The 24,835-nt window shown below is 32.2% G+C and overlaps 1 protein-coding gene across 1 annotated transcript; it reads left to right on the top strand.

Annotated features, from left to right (window-relative positions):
• The first annotated feature begins 2,201 nt into the window (after positions 1-2,201).
• On the top strand, positions 2,202-9,607 carry LOC129976616 (uncharacterized). Its single transcript, XM_056090263.1, has 2 exons — positions 2,202-2,290; positions 7,411-9,607. Exon 2 carries the CDS (start codon positions 7,512-7,514, stop codon positions 9,477-9,479), a length of 1,968 nt encoding a protein of 655 aa, XP_055946238.1. The 5' UTR covers positions 2,202-2,290; positions 7,411-7,511; the 3' UTR covers positions 9,480-9,607.
• Positions 9,608-24,835: the final 15,228 nt, after the last annotated feature.

The following is a 24,835-nucleotide window of genomic DNA, read 5'->3' as shown; positions in this document are numbered from 1 at the left end:
TTTGTGCGTAAGGCGGGTGTGACCAATGCGTAGTCTGGTTAATTTGACATCTGCCCCTCTAACCGAGACAGCTGGCCACAAGTTAATAGTCGGTTTAATAAAATGCAATTTATTTTGCATTTCTCTATCCCAGGATTCTTGCCAAACAGAAAGTATGTACTTATTATATGTGGCAAACAGATCAGAATGAGTGCATGGTCGTGACAGACTATGTAGAGCCGCTCTCTCAGCGCAATCAGCCTTTTCATTGCCAACTATACCTACTTGACTAGGTATCCAGCAGAAAAGTATGCTGAATCCCTTTGTTTGAAGAGTTTTTAAGCGACAATGAATATCGATTGCAACAGGATGTTTGAATTTTGTAAAATGACACAATGTCTTCAAGGCGCTCATACTATCTGAATAAATGCAATAAAGGCGCTCTTCGGAAAGAGAAAAAATACAATTGGGAGTGTGGAAAATAGAGACACGCAGAGCAATAACAAATTATTCAAGAATTATGATTAGCGAAAGCTATTTCTATAATTAATTTAACACATGGGCTGCAATAATTCAGGACAACAATTCGCATCTTTAATCTAATATAAATGAAGAATATGAGCCATGATGGCATTACTGACATCTGATCGCTGGGATGATCTATTCCGTTTAGGATTTCCAACAGATTCTATTCTACGAAATTTTTTTTAATCGCTTCTCCATATGTTACTTGAAAAGAGAATCTCGGATTAAAGACGCGACTCTACTGAGGATCGATTTTATACTAAATCTTCCAACATGCGTTAAATGTTCCTATACTGATGTGGAGAGAAGTATGGAGTGTAGTATACTGGATGATGTACTGTTCTTTTTATTTAATCGATTTCAATATTGAGAGATCAAAAATAAGTCTGGCATAGCTTCGAAACGGGGCTTTAATTTACAAAATCACTATTTCTTATTCATACTGCACTTTTACTCGCAAGTAAAATCTCTGAGAAATGTTTTAAAAAGTTCGTTGCCATGATGCATATCCTCCGTGTGAATCACATCTTCTATCTAAATAAATAACCCCCTTCTCTACTTTATCTTAAATAAAGAAGAGGAGGGTAAGTCAGCCATCTGACTCTCCGACCCGCCACGAAGGCACACGGATTTAAACCATAAAACTGAATGACCGGGCTGCCACAACAGCAACTCTGGCGGGAACTGTGGTTTAGTCCTAATGGCCATCATTAGGAAGTACGTCCCGTCGTCGATGGGAGGAGTCAGATCTCCCATCTATTTGTGTGCTCTCCAGGGTGGCGAGATCCAACCACCATGCCGGAAGCATCTCATCCTCATTTCGAGGTGCCCCCCCCCCCGGGGGATCAAGAGGAGGGTCATAGAATTAAAAAAATAGATGTGATACACACAGAAAATGTGAATCCGAAGCGTGATGTCAACGAGAACCAACATGTTAAGGAATCAGCAAAATAAAAATAAACGTTCAAAAAGATAAAGTATTTTACTGTTTTGAAAAATAATAGGCAAATGAAATTTACTATATCTTTTGATAGAATTAAAAAATTCTGCCACAAGGGATCATGAAAATAGAAAGCCAATTAGAGCTCTAATTAAAACCCTGAAATAGTATGTAACAGTAACCTACCAAGCTGACGGTTGCTTGAATCACAAAAACACACTTTGGTATAACATAATGGCATGACACTTTTAATTTTCGGAATTATGAGTCCCCCCACAAAAAGCTGGAGAATTATCTCAAAACCGAATCTTGTGTAATAGACCAAATCCATTTGGCTATGATATTCCTTCTTGGATTTTGAAGAAACCAGAAAAAAATTACGATTTTCCTTCATTAATGTTTACGACAATATTATTACATAATTTCCTTGGATTGCATTAAGGTCGCACAACAACAATGTTGATAAAAGTTTTAATTATTTTATTAGAAGAAACATTCATTATTATTATATCGATTCTCATGGCAGAATTTCGACTTCGATGTTAATGGACACCTGACTCGAAACAACTTACATCAAATATCGGCAAGTTGAACTCATTAATCGGTTACCGCTTGCCAAATATATTCTGTTTGATAAATTTTGGAATGGTGGGTGGCGATGTGGCTAGCAATCTAGTTAGACTATGATTCGAATACCAATTATGTGTGTTGGTTGCACTTTTTAAGAAATATTCTTTTGTGTTTAACTGTAGACCGTAGAATTCCATCATTTCAATCGTGTTTGACTGAATAGAATTTTATTTGCATGCGTCCTAACTTAGAAGGGGATTTTTGAATATTAATTTAGTAAGTAAACCTTTTAATGTTTTTAAACTTTAAAAAAAACTTTCTTCTTCCTTTAATTGAAATAATTTTACACCAAGTCTTTTAATTTAGAACTTGGCAATTTTGATTCTAAGGATCTAATTACCTGTTATATTCTACTAGGCCTCGCTTTGCAAATATAATTACGTCTTTTTATTTAAAATTTTCCTGTGTTAAGTGATTATTTTAACACTGTACCTTTCATAATCTGCTATGTCATTTCTGTTCATTAAATTAGTTAGTGACAGAAAAAACCTTAAAAAAAACTTTTTGATTTATTCGTTTCTTAGTTGATCAAAACCCTTTTTTTAAGATGCAAATATTAAAAAAAAAATTTCAATATTTCTCTCATAGATTACTGTTTTTGGAAACTTTTGCGCAGTTAAACTGTATTTTAATATATTTAATTTTGAAGTTGTAATATCTGTTGTTTGAGTGTTGAAAATGTGCTCAGTATATGCCGAAATGAAAACGAAATTTGTTTTCTCTGTTGAAAATGCCTTCAAAATGAAGCTTCTGTTTACTTTTGTGATATATCTTAACAGATATCATAGATATCAATATATCTGTTGTATTCTAATAGATTAGATCTTTGAATTTGAAACGGAAAATATACTCATAAATAGAAACTTTGTTTTTACTATAAATTGCAATATTTAACTTTCATAAGAGAAAAGTTCGAAGATAAAATCTATACAGTTAAACATATTTTATACCTTTTTTTGTACTTTTTAACTCAACCGTCTCTGTGAATACTGTCTAAAAGCAAGTAGGCGAGACCACGGTTGGTTTATACCAATTTGGGTTGCGATTATTTTTTTTTATTATTATTATATTAGAGTGCTAATCTGTATTACTACACATTCCGATATTCTTTTGTTAGTATAAATCATAAATAATGATTCAATTAAAAATAAGTATAATATTAAATATTGTATAAAAATAAGACATAAAAATATTATGTAAAAATAATTATTAAAACTATTCTTTTGTATGAGCTAACTATGTCAGTGTCAACTTATCCTCAAGCCATGGGTACATTGATACTATATGCGGGGCAGGTTGACGTTATGTGTGTGTGTGTACTTTTCTTTACTTGTTTATCTATTAAGGAAATAAAATGCTACCCAAAATCGAAGGATGACTCCGAGATACGTAAGGTGTAACTTGGGAACCGTCAGTCATGTGACTGAGAATAAATTTCGTATCAGAAAATGTCTCGCTTCAGTGAATTTAATTCAACAGCTCGAAAGCCAGTTGCGATATTGCTGTCGGCGGTAGTCAGTGTGCAAAATGTCGCTCTTAGCTTGAGATATTGTAAATCACATTGCTTTTTCTGAATTGTTTCTGCGTCATGAATTTCATGCACTGTTTATACATTTTTTAGTGGACCGTACTTATTACAATCCAGGGGTTGCAATTTATGGATACAGTGAGGTAGAAAGCTCAACGTCGTAGTTCTGTTTGCTATTAAATAATTGAGGGCTGAAATAGACAAAATGGAATCAAGTCGTTCGATAGCAATAGTGACGACCTCCCCCTTGTCGACTTCGTGTACCGAATGAAATGTTCAGGAAAATGCATAAAATGTTTCTCTTTCATTCATCCTGTGCGGATTACAACATCTATTACTGTCTCTAGGTATTCCAGTGAGGAAATGATAATTGAAATACACATGTGGGAAAGTGAAAAGTGGCAGAAACGTTTTCCTACAGCAGAGACATCAATGGGCAACGTGCCTATTTTGAGCATATTTTAAAGATATACAGTCTGTCAAAGTATTGGGACACATTATAAGTTCACAGATTTTTATCATAACATTTTACATGTGCCTACACTAAAATCTACTTTTTCGAGAAAATTTTTTATATGGTCATTTTATAGCCCAAACATTTAAGATTCCAAAACTGCTTAATTTTTGTTCTTACGTTAATTAGAAGCGAAGTTACAACCTAATTAATAAACCGGAAGTTGATCTTTTTCCACTGGAAGTGGAAATTTAAAGGGGTGATAAAATGTAAACAATACATTTGCGTGACTATTTTGTAACTTTTAAGCGATATAAATGCAAAAACTTTTTTAACATTATAAAACGTTTCCTTCTTTTATTTTTTAATTAATTTTTTTAAAATCTAGCAGCAATTGTTTTATTCAAGTTTGAATACTGAAGTTGTTGAGTACTGAGTTGAAACTGGTGTGAAACTGTCTGAAGACTCCAAAGAAGGTCTTTGCTCAAATTTTTCTGTATCTTGTAAATGTGGGTTTATGACTGGATTCACGTCAACGCCCAAAATGAGTAAAAGATTGTCTTTGAATACTTTATTGGTATTCGCATTAAGATAGATTGGCAGGGGATTTTCTTTTGGGATGAAATTGTTGCGCACATTAAATTTGCGAAATTTGAAATTGTGGTGGAATTGCGATGAGCGAGGATTGAACCTGGGACCTTGCTGTTCACAGCCGAGTAACATGACCACAATACAAAAGCAATTGCTCGTGTAGCGTAGTTGTTAACTGGCTTATAAGCTTTCACTACAGACTCTCCCTCCAGTGAGTCGGAGGAGAGACGAACGATATGGCTGTTGAGTGGTGATGTATTAGTCTAATGTGCCTGTACCTCGCCATAGCGTCAAGCGTTATGGCGAGTGTGTGTGTGTGAGTGGTTGCTGTTGCGCCAAGTGAATCTGACGACTTTGAGTTGCTGCGACCTTTTTGTGTTGCTACGTCAAGTGAGTCTGACGACTTTGGTTTGTTGTGGGTAGATGGCGCCACAACAGCTGCACGAAGATTGAAGGATCATCGTCCGAGGTCACCAATGTAGCGGATTGAATTGAGAGTGGATAGAACCTGGGACCTTCCGGTTCGCAGCCGAGTAACATGACCACATTACAAAAGCAATTGCTCGTGCAGCGTAGCTGTTAACTGATTTATAAGCTTTCACTACAAAATGAAACTCTTAGAATCAATGAGGTACCGTTGTGAGAAAATAGGAAATCTACATCTAAAAAAGTGAAAAATTTAAAAAAAAAAAAAGCACAACCTGTTGTGTTTCTGCAGATGGCACATGACAACGGAGAAGCCGTATGTCACTAAATGGCTGTGTCTCAGCTATTTCTATATATATTGGGAAAATATTGGATTTAAAAGTGATGAATTTCTTGCAATCATGTTGGTGTTTATAGAATTTTTGAACGATCAGCATTGAAACGAGAAGTACAATACACTGAATATTTTGGTGATGGCGACTCTAAGGCATTTCTGAAAGTGAAGGATGTCTATGGAAAGCATGCGGTTACAAAACTCGGTCTTTCTTCGCACTTTTTTCTTCACCTGGTATTTCTAGACGCCCCGTTATTATTTAAAAAAACAATACAGCGTTAACATTTGTATTGCTTAGGTATTCTGACGATTGTAAGCCAAGAGACAAAAGATTTCCGTTACTCAAAAAAGGTAAACAAATCAGAAACTTATTAATTAGTGTTGTCACAAGTGGTGCGTCTAAAAGTAGAATTAACAAATAATATTATTTTAAAACTGATTTCCTTTTCCTTTTTTGTCACCATTTCACAGTCAGTGAAATATAATTATTAACTTTGACGTAATAATGCTTTTCATTAAATATTTCAAACAATAATGGAAGAACAAACTTCAAATGTTAATGGATCAGATGACTTGCTATCTACCAATCACAAAGCAAATAAAATTCAATGCTTACATAATATATGAGGGATGGAGGAATAGCTGTTTGAAACAGGGTTGGTATATGTATGAAGGCATTACAGGATCAAGAAAAAATCATAGGACTCACTTGTTGCTTCGAAGTAATACAAATGTTGGTTACTTTTGAGAAAAAATCAATCCGCAGGGTGTACATATTATCAATTTTAGGATTGAAGGATATATACTTGAAACCTGATACTACTAAACGGGTAACATTCATAATATATATTGTCGAGATGAGACTATTCCATAACAGTTATCCCTCTTTCATGTATGAGAGGGCATCTTCCTAAATAACAGCAAAACCTTGCACATGTTGCTTCGAGGTATCATGGACTGTTTACACGATTACAAGCTACTTCAAGGTGGAACTAACATTGGCTTTTATCGAGATGAAATCATTCCATAGAGGGTGAAGATTCTTGATTTTTGGAACCATAATGTAATAGGTTCGAGATCTGATTTCCTTACCGGAGATGTCCTTATTGTGGTACCATTAATGATATGTATCTATCCACAGAAAATAAGAGCCTACATGTATGAAGATACATTTTGCTTCAAGGTACTACAGACAAAGTATATTATTGAAAAAACATAGTTGCTTATGATTCCATCATCTATGGAACCTCAGGATGACGGATGAGAAAAACCCATTTCACGAATAAATCTTATCTTGTAGGTGGGCTTCAGAATTTAGATAAGTAGTGAGAGTTTTGGTGTCTACGTCATTTACTTTCACAGTTACAATGTTATTCCAAAATGATTCTCGTTTAGTTACAAAATGGAAATTTATATGAACTGAGTACACAAAGTGAATGCTTGTAGATTTTTTTTTGACTTAATATAGAACTGTTAAAAGAATCGAAGGCATACATTATACTTTAATGTGGCTAAATTGTGTGAAAATGTAGGTATATTTTAAACTTTAATTCAATGAACTTATAGAACTGACAACAATTTTAAATATTGAACAGAGTTAATAAAGAAATATAGAGAAATTTAAAATTATAAAAAATGCAATAAAAGTTTTTATGATTTCAAATAAATCAACTTCATTAATTTACTTTTTAGATTGGCATCATAATGACGCCCAATGCATATCAAGTGAGTTGACAGCCTTAAAATTAGTACTTTCATTTGAATTTATGTTTAGAATATTTAATGAAATAAATTCTTTTAAAGGAAATTTTTCACATAATAATTCAGAATGACTGAAGTTTAGTAAATGTAACTGGCAGACTTTACTTTATGCAATAAAAACATCAGTTTCTACACTGTTGTATTAATGTCGTCTTTGAAATTATTCCAAATTTATTTGCAAATATCAATAATCTTTTTTTCTGAAAGCTAATTTTTTTAAAGAAAATATTCGTATATTACAGATTTATGGAACTGCATACAACGTATATTCATAAAATTGACCACTTTTAAAATCACACTGACCAAGAAAAATATTCTACAAACCACACGGAAAACTAAATTAATGAATCAAGAAAATCAAGTTTATTTTTCTGAAAATGCCCAGGCTTCTGTTCCACAGCAATCAGGATCTGGAAATTCCGATGATAATCAACTGGCATCTACAACACAGGAAACAAATCCCCTTTCTCAAGAGTCAGACAATTCAACGACCGTTGCATCTCACTTACATACTGAGTTACAACCTCATCTACAAATTATATCTTCTGGAAATGAGGGAACCCCTGTTGCAGAATCACCAGCAACTACAGAAAGCGCCAGTGAAAATCGTTTGGCATCTACAACACTAGCATTAAGTTCCCTTTCTCAAGAGGGAGACAATCCAACAATTTTTTCATCTCATTTACATACTGAATTTCAACCTCATCTACAGATTACCTCTGCTGTAGAATCTCCAGCAACTACCGGAAATTTTAATGAAAAACAATTGGCATCGGCGAGACTGGAATTAAGTCCTCTTTCTCTAGAGGCAGACAATCCAACGATCGTTGCATCTCATTTACATACTGAGTTTCGACCTGATCTACAAATTAAATCTGAGAGAATTATTGCAACCCTTGTTGAAAAATTGTTAGCAACTACAGGAAGCTCCAGTGAAAATCAATTGGCATCAACAACACAGGAATCAAGTCCCCTTACACAAGAGGCAGACAATCCACAGACAGTTGAATCTCACTTACATACTGAGTTACAACCACATCTACAAATTATATCTTCTGGAAATGAGGCAACCCCTATTGCAGAATCACCAGCAACTACAGGAAGCTCCAGTGGAAATCAATTGGCGTCATCAACACGAGTATTAAGTCCCCCTTCTCAAGAGGCAGACACCCCAACGATCATTGAATCTCACTTACATACTCAGTTTCAACCTCATCTACAAATTACATCTCCTGGAAATGCTGGAGCCTTTGTTGCAGAATCTTCACCAAATACTGAGAGCTTCAGTGAGAATCAACTGGCATCAACAACACGGGCATTAAATACCCTTTCTCAAGAGGCAGGAAATCCAACAACCGTTGCATCTCACTTGCATACTGATATTCAACCTCATATGCAAATTGTGTCTTCTAGAAATGCTGCAACCTCTGTTGCAGAATATCCACCGAATATTGGAAGCTCCAGTGAGAATCAACGGGCATCAAAAACAAGGGAATCAAGTCCCCTTTCTCGAGAGTCAGACAACCCAACGACCTTTGCATCTCACTTACCTACTGAGTTACAACCTTATCTACAAATTATATCCCCTGTAAATGCTGAAACCTCTGAATCACCAGAAACTATTGGAATATCCATTGAGAATCAATCTACATTTCAGGCATCAACCTCGGTTTCAAAATTAGAAGGCAAGTTTCCGAACATCATATCTCTTTTAAAGTCACCTCCAAAGAATCAAGATACTGCTGTACGAGCTGGACAGAAGTCAAAATGTTTTTCTACCTCAAGACAGCAAGCAACTTTGGTACGCTCGAAATCAGTAAAAGAGATACTATCTGCCGCTAAAACAGCGTCTGCAGGAAAGCAATTAGTTTCTGCCCACCTTAAACAGAAATCACTTTCTTCACCCGTCGAAATAACACCTTCTTTAAGAAAGCAAGTACTTGTTGAACGTTTAAGAAAAGAAACAAAGAAACTTTCTAGAGAATCAAAAAGACAACTTGATCCAACTGGAATTCGGTCACCAGAAATTGTAGATTTGGTTTCTCCTGACAAATTGACAACTGATCCTGACCAATCCTCAGAAATATCAGGGGAGTCATCCTCATCCTCCCAGCAACAGCCTCATACTTCGTCTCATGAATCTCCTTTGAAGAACCTTCGAAGTCAACATTCTCTTACAGATAAAAAAGATGTTAATCGGATAGAGAGAAGACTCGTATTATTCGATAAATTTATCTGTGTGAAGTGCTTGGTTGAGTTCACTTCTCAGGAGGAATTGTTGAGGCATGAGCCGATACATTTCAACGAATGAAACTGATTCCTAGTTGTGGATGAGTCTGTGATAATCAGGAAATCATAACAAGAAATCAGGAAATGATCACTTCATCACTTCATGATCTTGTCGAACTAATTACCGTACTTATTATGTAGACCAACTTCAAAAGATTTTCGAATTTTATCTGTACCATTTACTATTTCACATTTCGTATTTATTCATTAGAGTGTTAATGAAACTGATGTAAATATTGTAATTAAAGAAAAATCTTTCTTTTTACTTCTGTTATTTTTGACTGTATTAAGGACTATTTGATGTTATTTGCATATAGTTGTACGATGAAAGAGCCGAAAATATCACACCATGATTATATCAGATACGAGAAATAAATAACAGGGCACAGGATATTTCACAATAATTACTACACAAAATTAAAAAGTAAAGTTTGCATTTGTTTAGGTAATTATTGTAATATGAGTGAAGCTCGTAGATAATTTTCGTCTGCTATTTTAACCAAATGCTCACACCTTCAGCTTTATAATTGGATTTAACCTCTTCGCCGTCCGTAACGCGTTTAGAGTATTCAAGTGAAACTTCTGTAGGGCATCCGTAACGCGCTTCAAGCGTTCTCCTACATTTTAAAACTTTTAAATGTTTACTCGTTTGAGTTTTTACTTTTGTTTGTTCTAATGCGGCGAAAAACAGAGAAAAAAAAACTGAAATTTTCTCTGCAGAAGAGGACGGCGAACGGGTTAAATAGATATTCCCAGAGTGTTTGAGTACACTGAAAGATTAGAAGTTGCATGATGAACTGGGGAAAGGATGGATCGGTATGCCTTGAACTCCTGCATAAGTTTATTTTTTTCACTGGCTGTATGCGGTTTTGCATTTTCGTGCGACAGTATGACATTTTAAGTGAAATTCAGGAATTTTTTCAGGTTTAAATTGCTGAATTGGTTATTTAAATAAAGGCGTCTGTATAGGTCAACAGAGAAGAGGGGCGGGGGGGGGGGTTGTTGAAATATATTTTTTTAAAGTTTAAATAAAAATTATTAATTTGGGAGGAAAAAAATATAAAAATCAAAAACTTATATGTATTATAAAATTTTATAAAATAAGATGTGAATATTATGATAGATTAATTAGACCAAGTAAATTTTAAAGCAGTCAAATTAAAAAAAAAAAATGTTTTTCCTTTTTTTAAACTTGTACGAAATTTCTGGCATTTTATCTATGTACGTAATACATAGGAGGAAACTTTTTAAAAAAAATATCTCGGTTGATAACTGCATTATTTTTGGAAAAATTCATTAAAAAAGCAGGTTAAACAAAAAACACCTGTATTTTTTTTTTTATCAAGCAGAATTTGCGAACCGAATAATTATCAGGTTATAAAAGTGTCGTCTTCGATTTCAACGATATATGGTATTGTAATAGGTGATTTTATTAATTAAAATGGATGAAAATTGGATTTTGAACTCAATATTTGAATACATTTCCCGACTGGCGTTTAGGCTTGTGATATCATTTTAAAATTATCTGGGAATACCCGCTACAAAAAAAATCGTCTTTTTCAAAACTTGCACCAATTTTTAAAATATTTGCTCATATATGAAATAAGTAAAGGTAAAATATTGCAACCGTTAACAAATACGATTTCAAAATTTTGACGCATCTATGTTTCAGACCTCTCCGAGTCGAAAAAATAAATATTTGGAATTACGTCTGTCTGTCTGTCTGCCTGCAATAACGATAACTAAAATACAGAAAAAGCGCTAGACAGAAAAATGCAACACATTGACTTCATACTAAATTTGTAGGTTTCAAATTTTGAACGAAATCCATATAGATAAAGACCAAAAATCTATACGAATACAAATGACATGATAACCACAAAACGTAAAGAGTAGATATTTAAAAATTGGTTCAATGGTTTAGGATCTAAAATGTAAATCTATATCTTATTCGAAAAAGAGGTTTGATTGTCTATCGGTCTGTATTTTTGTATGCGTGTAAACACTATAATTTGAAAATTTAACAACTTAGGTAAATAAAATTTGGTTCACATTTTCAGTTATTTAAAGTTTAGATTTTTTATGAAATTTTGAGCCAAATTTAGTGAAGAATTCTCCGTCTGTCGGTCTGTACTTTAGCATGCAGCCAAACACGATAACTCAAAAATATAATAAGTTATATAAATTAACCTTCATATTTGATCTTGTGACAATAAATGGTCAAAATTTGTGTCCAATCAATCAGAAAAGAGGCGGTCAAAATGTATATTCGATTTTCTGGTACTTGTTTAAATAGCATGCCAGTCTATAAGGTCAAAAATCGATATTTTGTAACTATTGTTTGCCAATGCCAAGCAATTAATACACACGTTCCAACTTCCGTATGATGCAAACACGTGATGTTCACAGACTGTCCAAGGTGAATGATTTTATGGGGGGGGTGGGGTGGAAGGTGGATTACAGAATAAACAAATTTTAGAAAGATTACTTCTAATTTTTGAAAAACGATATATCATTTGAAGTCAAAAGCCACAGACCACCCATTTTAGTTGTCAGTCGAATCGTCACGAAAAGATCGGATTACATCAGAAATACTTAGCAGCTATTTTATTGCTTAAGCAGTTGATATGGCTGTCCAGTTGTCCTTCCTACTGAGGAAGAAAATATGTATGTTTTCACTAAAGATTTTACAGGTTCAACTCGGTCTCAAGAGATTGGTAACAACTTTAGTCATCCGGAAAAACTACTGACAAAAGTAGTTTTCTTTATAACATCATGATACTCTCCGATTCGTTGTCAGTCGACTAATACGTTAAACATTTCCTTCTTTTGAAACGCAATTTTTAATGAAGGGATTTTTCTTCTTTATTATCTTACCTCAGTTTAATATTAGGAAATTTGGTTTTAAATAGTTTTCTACAATAACGTCAAAACGGTGCTTATATTTTTCACTTGGCCTAAGTAACGTTTTGCTACGAGTAATTTAATCTTATTTATCCAAATTTCCACTTATTAGAAAATTGCTTTTAATTTTGTTGCAGCATTTGCAAAAAAAAAAAAAAAAAAAAAAAAAAAAAAAACCCGAAGCTTGTATATTTTAAATGTTTTTTTAATTCGGCAAAAATCAAAAAAAATTGTGCTCTTATATCGAATTTCGGAAGAGAATATTGTATGCTTTCTTATAATAATAATAATAATAATAAACGATAATAAAAAGAATCTACCTTTTTTTATATTAAAAAATCGTGCAAATGTTTCTAAATATTGATAATATTTAATTTTTTTTTCAACAGTAGACTACATTGGTGAAATGAAATTAAAATCGTTTGCATTGTTGCTTCTAATATTTCATCATTTTTTTTTTTGCTTGTTGTTAGTCAAAACATTAAGATTTTGCTTATTTTTTCACATTGTTTACTGTAAGGTGTGATTTTAATTTAATTTTTAATACTTTGCTTTGATCATAATTAATATTTAACTATAGCATCGAGTACTGATGAAAAATTAAAATGAGCCTATTTGTAAACAATGATACTCTTTCTTATGATATAATTAGGTGTTTAAAGAAATAGATAGAGAATTAAAGAGATTCATAACACAATGAACAGAATGGTGTGAGGTTTCTAAATTAACATGGATTATATGTCTCTCAGAATTTGAAGTTTAAAAATATTTTACTAAGTATGTCATTACAAGCTATACAATGTATATTTTACTGAAATTTATATCAACCATTAGTCTAAGTGAAAAAGTCAGCAAAGGCGGCTTGTTATAATAAAGTATTTCAGCTAAGGTTATTTGAAATTAGGTTGAGATAAGCAGATGCCTTCGAGAGAGAATAATAAAGTCGTTTTATGGATTTGGAATACTGATTATTGTTTTGCCTGTTTTTGTCATTGTTCTTCTTGAATAAATCGTGGGCCGCTTATGATATTGGTCAACGGTTTCCCGTAGGATACCGAGAATTTAACGCATGCCTTAAATTCTCGAACTCTTTTTGATCTTAAATTCGTATTAATATCCATTTTTACTAATGAATTACATAAAACAGAATATATTATCATATCTGTCATTCGTGTTAACACCTAATGCTTCTATTTTTCTTCAATAGTAGTATTTTCTGAGTTATAGCATTTTTTTAACTCAATTACCGAACTAAATATAAGATTGTGTGCGTTAGCGCTAGACTGTGGATTATAGCATACAAATAAATAGTGTTTTTTGGGAAAAAATTGAATTTTTGTTATTATCGTATTTAAAAACATTTTTATAATAAAAATTCTCTTTATATATTTTTGTAAAATATGTTGATTTTTGTGCATGCTGTCAGTTCGTCGGCTGCTAATAGTAAATATCTATTTTTTTCTTTTTTACATTTTATGTTTACATAGCATAATTGTGTTTTCATTTCAAGCTATGCCGGATGTATCGGTTTATTTGCTTAAATAGATGTATGTAGTTACTTTAATATTCCATTGCATTCTTTTTGCCATGATACATAAAGTTTTCATTTAAGGTATTTGTTAAAAAAGTCTATATAAATGTATGTTTAAACTAAAAATGACTTGAAGTTTTACTATCAATATTTATAAATGACAGAATTGAAACACGATTTTACAAAGCTGATAGTCAAGAATAAAAAGAAAATGAAACCAAGTTTGTTAAATAGGAATGAATTACTGGGAAAATTAATTAATTTTAACCATGAAATTATCCGTTTTTTTTATCAGAATTGTTTTAAGGCATTTATTTCAGATGAAAATTGAAGTACTAACACGTATTTCTTGCATATGAATTAATTAGCAAGAAAGCAATGAGTAGAAGAAATTAAGAAAGTACGAAACAAGTATATATGCTTATGTTTTAAATTATTTAAGCCACTGTTTCAGTTTTTTTTTCCTAGTATAATGAGAGCTAATGACAGATATTTCTAAATGTAAGGCTTTAGTTTTTGTTTGCCAAAATAAACTTCTTAAGATATATTTCCTCTCAAAAAAAGAAGGAAAAGAAGAAATGAATAAATATCGTCTGGTTCATTTGAAATTCTTCGTACCAATTAGAAATGAGAAAGTTTTCGCTAGAGCTGCTGTCTTAGAAAAGTATTTAAAAAAAAATATTCTACAGTTGAAAACATGGAGGAAAAAAAAGAAGTTTCACAAAGTTTCGTTTCAGGAAAACATAATTACCTTTAATTATTTACAAATTTTGCAATTTCGCAGCATGAGGTAGAGAGAAAAAAAAGCTTAAAAAACAACAAATGCAAAATTCCGAAAGACGATGGGAACACGTTATTAAATCCAAAGGAAAACTCAAATAAATGTTAATTCCCAAACAATTTTATGTTATCAACTCCAGCACAGAAAACAAAGATAATTTGTAGAGGAAGTTTTTGCACCTTTCTTTCTCAAACAAGTTCCCCTATAATTATAAGTACTAGCACCAGCGAGTAGAGAAAAATCATATTCTTTGAAAGCCGAGGCGAAATTATTTCCCATTTTATAATTGCACCTCTCTGATTGCACCTTGATTTCAATCATCATGGCCATAATTAAAACCAAGTACCTCCCATCTGTAGTTCAAAGAAAGCGCTGTTTCAGATTCGTTGAAAATTTTTATACACAAGTCACGTCCAGGTAGAAGAAATTATAATTACGCTAAAAAAGTGTTTTAAATAAATCCGCCGCTTCTTTTCAAATTTTGCTTGAAGGATAATTCGCGCGCTTTAAGCAATTAAACTTTTTTCTCTTCTCCTGACAGCGCAAAGCAGAGCAATTATAGCAGGACCTCTAATTGCCTCATTTAAATTGGAAGTAAAAAACAAAACTATTTTACATTTCATGAATGAGGAATTTTTATTCAAATAATCTTTTCTTTTTTTTCTTCCTTTAATCATTTCTTTTACAGGATAAAATATTTGCACGGAATATTATATTTCTGTTCGAATAAGAAAAGTAGGATATCGTTTGACTAACAGTGAATCATTTTGAATATTGCCGCATTGAAAAGAGGCAGTCGACTCTCCATGGCCGAATGGTCATAGCACTGATCTCATAATCAAGAGATCGTAAGTTCGAATCTCGCTAGAGACAATGCTATTCACAGTTTGTGTAAATATTTAAGCAATTGATTTTATGTTTGTCTTTATTTCATGTTCCAGAAGATACTGGACATTTCTTTAGTTTACCAGACAAGTGTTCTGGACTTTTTTTACTGTCTCCAGAAAAGTATTCTGGAACTTTCCCTGCTAGTATAAAAGCAGAAGATCTGTCAGTCATTGTGTTCTGAGTTCAGAGTTGAGTTAATAAATTGGTTTAGCTCTACTTCTTGTGTGTCTCATTGAGTTCCACACTAAAGAACCTACGTGACGATATTTTCAGTTATCTTTATTGATACAAGGTAAGCGAGAAATTTTTGAGAGTTTGAGAGGCAAAATTATATAAAAGAATATTTAGAAAAATAATGTGTTTCTTTAATGCTACATATTATTAACATTGTGCATAAAGTTTTATTTCATAACTCTGTTATTTCTCAGAATCAGATAATGACTTTCTGTATGGTTTAATGATGATTTAATGAACAAGTATACTTCATTAAATCATCATAAGACTTTCGAAGTTAAGTTTCTTGGAATTTTTTTCATGTAGAGATATGTGAAGATAGTGTTTATAAAATGTCCTGCAGTAATCAGTCTATCATATACTTATAAATGTCTTGCAGGGTTTAAAGCAGAATATCATAGCTACATTTCTAAATCTGTAATTTTTCCAGATCTTGGAAATTTCATTGAGTAAAACTGAATATCACGTGGACGTCGTATGCAGTATCAACGAACCACATTCTGAAATTTCTTAACTTAAGCCGTTTTTAGTATAAGAAATGAAAGATAATTTATTTTTATGCATTAGAAATTTTACTTCTCATAATTTTGTGCCTATCCAATTCTCGAATACCCTGTATTATATATATAATGTAGTATGAAGTATAATTTCTATATAATATCGCGTGGACGTCGTATGCAGTATCAACGAACCACATTCTGAAATTTCTTAACTTAAGCCGTTTTTAGTGTAAGAAATGAAAGACAATTTATTTTTATGCATTAGAAATTTTACTTCTCATAATTTTGTGCCTATCCAATTCTCGAATACCCTGTATTATATATATAATGTAGTATGAAGTATAATTTCTATATAATATCGCGTGGACGTCGTATGCAGTATCAACGAACCACATTCTGAAATTTCTTAACTTAAGCCGTTTTTAGTGTAAGAAATGAAAGACAATTTATTTTTATGCATTAGAAATTTTACTTCTCATAATTTTGTGCCTATCCAATTCTCGAATACCCTGTATTATATATATAATGTAGTATGAAGTATAATTTCTGGGAAATAATCGGAGGAGGAATAATTTAAAATCATCTCGATATTTTAACGAATTTCCATCTTTCAGACATTTCCTGAATCCGAAAAATATATTTTGGGAATTATGTCTCTCTGTGAACACGCTAATTAAAAAAAAATATTTTGAATTAGACCAAAGAAATTTTATATACGAACTTAACACCAGATTTTTACATTTCAATTAATTTTCAAACAAAATATATTCACATTAAAAAACGTCTGTCCATCTGTTCGAATACGACAAATACGATTACTACTACATGAAGGAAGCAAAATGGATAAAATTTAATACACAAATTTATCATCTAAAGTGAAGATCTGTATCCATTTTTCATATAAATACATCAAAGAACTAACTGTCTGTCGGTCTGTACCTCCTCATGCATGTAAACGAGATTTCTCGGAAACACAACGATTTAAATAAATGGAATTTTGTATGTGACCTTCTGATTACAATTATAGTTTTAATCGGTCTGGAAATAGGTGTCTGAAAGAAACAATTCGATTTTCTGACAGCTGAGTATTTGTATGTAGTACCTGAGAAATCGAGCTTCGCTCGGCAGTTATTTTTAAATCGTAAATACAATCTTATCCATGGCTTGTTTAAAGTTATAAGCGAAATTTAATTGATTTGCAAACGTGTTATCGAACATGAGAAAAATGCACGGGAATCCAAAGCCCTCACCGCTATTGCCTTTCTGAAACGCTTATGCATGTCATGTATAGCCACATGTCAATATTTAGTTGTAAAAAGGTGTGTGTGTGTGTGTGTGTGTGTGTGTGTGTGTGTGTGTGTGTGTGTGTGTGTGTGTGTGTGTGTGTGTGTGTGTGTGTGTGTGTAAAATTCGCATTTTTACAGGAAAGATACCTTTATAGATAAACCTAAAAAGCAAAACCTTATGAAATAAGTTTATACACATACAAGAATTTCTCGTTTAAAATTATAAGATTTTTCGAGTAGTATTTGAGTAGTGTTATTGAGTTTTTTTTAGCTATTTATCGCCAAAAACCGCCAACGATTACATTCTAATGGGTTCTTTCTTACCTATTGTTCACCAATGGAATATACATTTACTAGAGAGTACACGAGAAAGTTTCGGTGAAACGATTCTCGCTGGTTTTAATTTAAAAATAAATTTTTCCCATATATATGCCAAAGAGGAAAATAGTTCGAATCTAAACTGTGGTCTCTAAAATTTCTATTTCAAATAAGAGTCACGAGTTGAAAAAATTTCAAGTGACCTATTCTGTTAGAAGGAAATATTCAGAAATTGAAATCTGCAATACGAAGGTGCAAGAAGGCGAAAAGTAATGAAGTTATCAATTTTTTTTCTACTCCTCCGGCATCTCATCTTCCAAACACCTGATAAAATCAGGATTAATGGATCAAAGAAGGAGAGGATGGAGAGAGGGATGGTGGATAAAAAATAAAAAAAGAAACCTAAACACATGATATCGGAATGAATCACCACTCCACACATAGCACACGCAACAAAGTACACGAACGAGCAAAAAAAGGGGGAGAACCTAGGGTGGACTTAAGGGAGATGCGAACTTATTGATCAGAAACATTTGGCCAACAGGCCAAAAGATCAACGCTTCGGGGGAGGGGGGATAAGGGATGGGAGGGATGCGGGATCAAGTGGGATGGGGGGGGTGATGGTGCCGGATGAATGGACCGATGGACACAGTATAAATGAATCCTTTTTTGCTGTTCGAGCGAGGAGGAGCATCGTGTGAAATTGGAGCAGGATGTTGGGATTAGAGGAGGTGGTTTCGGATCAGTGGCGTGGAGAGAACGATTTCGAGGGGTAAAGGAAGTGATACCACTTAATAATGTTGCTGTTACAGTACGTCTCTTTTAGTTTGTAAAACAGCCGCTTGTACAAGTTTGGCCTTGAACATTATCTTGGATATCAAAGATTTTTTTCTTCTTTTTAGTTTAAATTTAACTACATCAATGCTGATGATCATATTTTGGGCATTCCACAGGCAGAAAAATACAGAGCAATATTTATTGAAGAATAATATACTGATATTGTTACGATTACAGTATATCTCTTTTAATCTGCCTCTTTTGCCAGTCTGACCTTGAGACTTATGGGCTTACACATTTTTTTCCCTTCTTCTATTTGCATTATTGAAGATGACCTAATTGTGGTCAATCCACAGGATGGGAAATACAGATATATATATATTGTAGAACAATATTAAAATAAAAAGAAAACATTGCAGAATGTCTTAATACTGCTACGTCAGCAGAAGTCCTCTTTAAGACTGTAAAACAGTCGTTTTTACATATATGACTTAAAGCTTTTCGTGCATATTAGGGGCTTACACTCTTTGCTTGCCTCGCTCATCAATGCTTAAGAATTCGAACATGCAAGCTCTTGACAAATGATGATCAATCAATTTTTGCCTGATTTTGAAGTCGCATAAGCATCCATAAATAGTTTTTCGTCTACATAAATGAGTATATGAGTATTAATACGTCCACTGTCAAGGTTTAAGCTTATAATTCGGACCATTCATCTAATTAGATGATCTCCCTTCCCTTGCTGTGACTGACATAGAAAAGGCATAATATAATTAGACAATAAGTGTTAATAATAGGCAAATCACGCAACAGTCAACATGTTAAAGAAATTTGTTTAACTCTTATTTTTTTAATTTATATTGATTTAGATGACTGTACAGTAAAAAATACTTTAAAAAGAAAATGACAGTGCAATATTTGTTGAAGAAAGAAGGTAAGATTACCATTCATAGTATATTTTAACTAAAATGAAGAACAGAAAAAAAAAATTGTTAAATAGAAATTCGATTCTAGCTCTTCTTTAACAGGATTTTTTACAAGCCTTTTTTAACCTCTTTCATGTTTATAAATTTCATGTACATGGTGATAAAATTCTTTAATAAATTTTTTAATTTACTTTCTGATGTTCAAGAATTTTGTACTTATGTACAAATTTGGATTTTAATGACAGTGCAAAGATTCAATATCTTTAGAACTCAATAGTTAATGGATTAATTAAATTTTGATTACTATATAAATATCACCGCATGGTAGGAAGCTGAAAATATTTGATGACCAAATTTTATAATATTTATAATACTGAATTATGACATAAAGCTTTAACACATTTTAATTAATGTGCTAAGAATTAAAAAAAAATCTGTTAAAAATCTGCTGGTGAAATTATGTTTTAATTTTCTAAATGTTTTGATAATAAAACTTTCCCCTTTTTACTTTCTTTATGTGTAGTATAGAGAAAAAGTATAGCAATCGTCAAAAAATTCGAACTCGAGGTCTAAAATGTGAAGATTTGACAAATCTGCACGTTTTAGAACTCCCTGAGTTTGAAAAACACATTTTTGGAAAATGTTCGTCTATCTCTCTGACAAAAAGATAACTCAAAAACGTTTTGAGTTATCAAATCCGTTCTAAGGAAGTCTATCAAATCCGTTCTAAGGAAGTCTATCAAATCCGTTCTAAGGAAGTTTTTCTGTCTGGCTGTTCGAATATAAGTTAACATGATAAATGCAAAACGAAGAGAACTTAATGGATAAAATTTGGTACACATATTTAACATCTATAGTATATCTATCAAAAGTTGAGACAAATCCAATGAAGAATTGCCCCTTTGGGTGTCTTTTTCTTTCAGATACATACAAATGCGAAAAGTCAAAAACTCAATGAGTTAAAAATAATAAATTTAGTATGGGATTTTTGACTACAAGTGCAAATTTTTGTTACAATCGATTGGGAAAAACGCATCTAAAACACAGACTCTATTTTCAGGTGCTATTAACCGCATACCAGCGTTTAATCTCCAAATAACTCGATAGATTCAGTAAAAATGTTGAATTCACATTTTATTAATTTTACTTTCTCCCCTACGAAATATAGAGAAAGTATTGTAATCGTGAAAAAAAAATTTAATTTCGAGATTTTGAGGAACCTCCATTTCCAAAGCCTCTTTCGAAAAACACATTTTTGGAAAATATTCCACTGTCTGTAACAAAGATAACTCAAACACAATTCGAGCTGTATTTCACTGTATTTTCATACATTTTACTTTGATGTGTTTCTATATTTTAGATAATCTTCAATATTTACTAAATACGATAGCTTATTAAACCAGAAGAGTTAAATATGGTTCTGAAACTCAAATAAAATTTTATTTTGCCCATGAATCAAATATAGTTCATTTCTCTAATTTTTTTAAAAGTGAGCTTCAATCTTTTTTAAGCAAATGGTACTTTGCTGTCTTCAGATACGTCTCAATGTCAAGTTCACATTGCGTAGTCAAACTGAATTCGCAATGTCAGTTTACTAATTGTTGACATTACTTGATTTCTGGATTACTCTGAATATCATTACCATTGAAACCCCCGGGAAGGGTTTCCCCCGAAGCATTCTGGCCTACTTTCAAATAAAAAATAATATCCTTATCCCCACCCCCTCTTAAAATTATGAACTTGAGTACGTGCGTGGACACCATGATTTCTCAGATTCGCACAATGGGAATTGTTGAATCTTAAATAGCAAGTTGACGTGAAAGTTCATTCAACTGGGTTATACATTTCTACTGATTTTTACTATTTCAACTAATCTTCATTTTTTTTTTTTTTTTTTTTTTGTCATTAGAGAAAAACTATATCTGTGTACAGAGGTGTTCTACAAGACACACCCTCAGACCTAGAAGTACCAAATTTAACTCAAGCGTACTTTGTAGGATAGAAATGTGTACCTCTTAATTTAAAAAAAATAATTAATTACAATTTTCATTGCTTAAAATATTGTGAGAGAATTTGATACTTTTTTAAACTCCAGAAAATACGATTGCATAAAATTGATTTTTACAACATTTTAAAAATTAAAAAAAAATTTCATGAAATGTGCAAAACGTGTACATAGGCATTTTAAATATTTCAATTTTTATGATACAAAATTATAGTATATCATTTGAAACACCTATTTCTAGTTTAAGAAACTCGAGCAGAGTATTTTCATCATCAAAGTTCCAAATTGTCATCTAGGTCTGCAATGTCTGAAATCTTTAATCGTGAATTAGGAAATTTTTTTAGGATATTCGCTATTCAACTGTAAGTAGACTTAGTCTATTATAGACATAATTCACAATGATAAATGCATCCTACATGGTTAGTCCGCATCGTCTGATGTCTAAAAACATGGATCAAAGTAGCGTACGTAAGCAGACAAAAAACAAAGTACATAAGTACAAAGTACATAAAGAAAAGTAGTGCATAGTCAATGAACCAAAGTAGTACAAATCAACTTTTTTTAGTAGTTTTTCTATAAGGTAGTTCATAGATTTATTCTATGATCATTAAATATTTTTCGTTATATATATATAATCGTAGTTACTGTTATTAATTTGTTTTTTCAAAGGGTGTTCTGGGTTTTGCATCATCTAGATCAAAACTGGGAACTAAATGTGTTTCTATTATACTGTAAAATTTCCACGTTTAATACTATTATTATATTTGTAATATATTATGTTTACATATACATAAATTTGGCCAATGATAGACATTCTTCGCTTTGTTTATGGTTTTATATTTTATGATTGTGATTTCTTACATCGATTCTTCATAATGTAATCGAAGTGCATATTATAGCTGTAGCCATTAATTAGTGAAGTTTTATTACTGATTTTATTATTTCATTCCTGACAGATTCGGTCAATGATAGATATTCTTTGGATGAAATGAAGTTTTTCTTCCTTGTTTTCTTAATTGTTAAAACTCTGCAGTATGTAATTCTAAGTATGGGGAAGATACATTTTTCCATTTTTTTTAGGTTATTTATAAATTTTTTAAGTGCGAATTGGTGTACATCAGAATTTCGCATAAATGAAATTTCATTCAATTATTCTTTTACTAATTGTTTATAGATTCGGTCTATGTTAGACATTCTTCGACATATGAATAATTTTTCTGCTTTATCTGAGTTCAGAACCTCAGACTTTTTGCTCAATTCTTTTAAAACATGAAGAGAAACATTGCGATAAATTTAAAAAAAAGATGTGCTAATTTTTGCTCACCAATTATTTTGAAGAAAATGAAGAAAAAAAGGGACCAAATACGGAAAAAAAAAAAGAAAAGAAAAGGCGTTGCGGAATTTGTTCTCTTTCTTTCTACCAATGAAAAGGAGACGAATTTTTTTTTTCTCTCCTCCTTTACTGGAATTTCCAGATCAGGTATCTGAACAATTAAAACACCCTACCTATCAGAAAGAATGATCTTCTAAAAAAATCACGAAAAAAAGTAACAAAAAAAAGGAACTTAGAATAATCGAAATTTGGTTAAAAGAAAAAGCAAAATAAAAAAAAAATCGTGGACAAAAGAAAATTTTATTAAAAAAATATCACTGAAAAGAAGAAAAGCATGGACATAAAAAAAAAAAATCCCGATGGAAAAGAATGAACCAAGAGCACACATACAAAAAAAAGCAAACGATAAAAAAAAAGTTTAACTTCAACGCACTCCAATTTCTTTTTTAACCAATGTCAGGTCGGGGGTGGAGAGTTGAGTTGAGTGGTCACAGTTCTTTCTTAAAAACCCATCGAGCACTGAGAGGGGGGACGTAAAAAAAAGGGGTGCTGGGTCCTGCCCAAGTCATCAGTAACATCAGCAGCAGCAGCATCAATTGGATTTTAGCGTCAGCAAGGATAATTGATGATGCGAGGCCTAGGAGAGGGGGGTGGGCAGAGATCACCCGGTAATTAAGCCAAAAGGGGGTGTGCGCTTGTTCAAAACGGTACACCAGTTGGTGACTTTCTCACGCGTTACGCAACGGTACAGAATAATTGGGGGGCGATACAATACAAAAGAGTGCAGCACAGAAAAGGGGGAGGTTTATACCAGTGGAGGATGGGGGGCTCTAATGGGAGGAGCGACGCACATTAGGATGTCGAACAAAAGAGGGCCGCGTGTCGAGGTGTGTTGTTTAGGGTGAGATGGGGGAGGGGGTGGAAAGAAATTAGACTTTTGAGGCTTCGCTGTTGAGAGCTAGGGAGGGGAGGAAGGGGCTAATGAAATTTTGTGTTCGGTGGTTTGCCCTTTTTATTGTCAGAGTGCATAATACTCTGAAGTATCTTGCATTCTTTGGGAAAAGTGCAATGCATGTATTACTGAAATAATACTTAAATGAGAATGGTGCCTCTCCATGGAATTTAATTTGTTTCTGAATTATTGTGTTTTCCTTGAAATGTTTCATATTTATAACTTGTGATAAACAATGCTTAGCGTTTTATTAAAAATTGTCCATTATTCTAAGAAAATTCATGCAGTAGCACACGGCTGATACGATTTTTTTTGTTTGTTTGTTTGAATTTATCTATTAATTCCTTTGGTCACTGGGTTTTCTAATAAACATTGTATTAATATATCGTTTATAATTTGAATTTTTTTCCCTCAAATTGAAATCGAAACGAGTTTTTTTAAACTAAAAAAAGACAACATTGCTAGTTAAATGCTATGTACCTTGTATCCTCAATAATAGTAAATAAGCTCTTACATCGCAAAAGAACTTAATCGCTATGCAGTTTATGCAAGAAAAAAAAAAGAAAAAATATTTATATGAAAAAAAATTTCACTGTAAAATCTTTAATTTACTGTATGCATTCTGTTTATATTGCAATTCTATTTTTCAATTGTTGTATTCAAAGTACATAAACTGTTTAATTGTTGTATCTCAATTATTCATTTGCAGTATGTAGTTTAACGCAAATTCTTTTCTATTTATTCAAATTTTTATTTTCAAAAAGATTTATTTTTAATTATAATTATTATTTATTAAATTTTCAGAATAATTCTGTGGATTTATAGTTATGTCTTCTTTCATCTACCTTACTATTTGATATTACTTAAAAATTCATTAATTATTTAAACATATTTATACTATATTTAAATATAATGTTTGTATATAAATATAATGTTTAAATAT

Source organism: Argiope bruennichi, chromosome 7 (genome assembly GCF_947563725.1).
Source record: "Argiope bruennichi chromosome 7, qqArgBrue1.1, whole genome shotgun sequence".
NCBI classification, from domain to species: Eukaryota; Metazoa; Arthropoda; class Arachnida; order Araneae; family Araneidae; genus Argiope; species Argiope bruennichi.
This window is presented reverse-complemented; position numbering and strand designations above follow the sequence as displayed.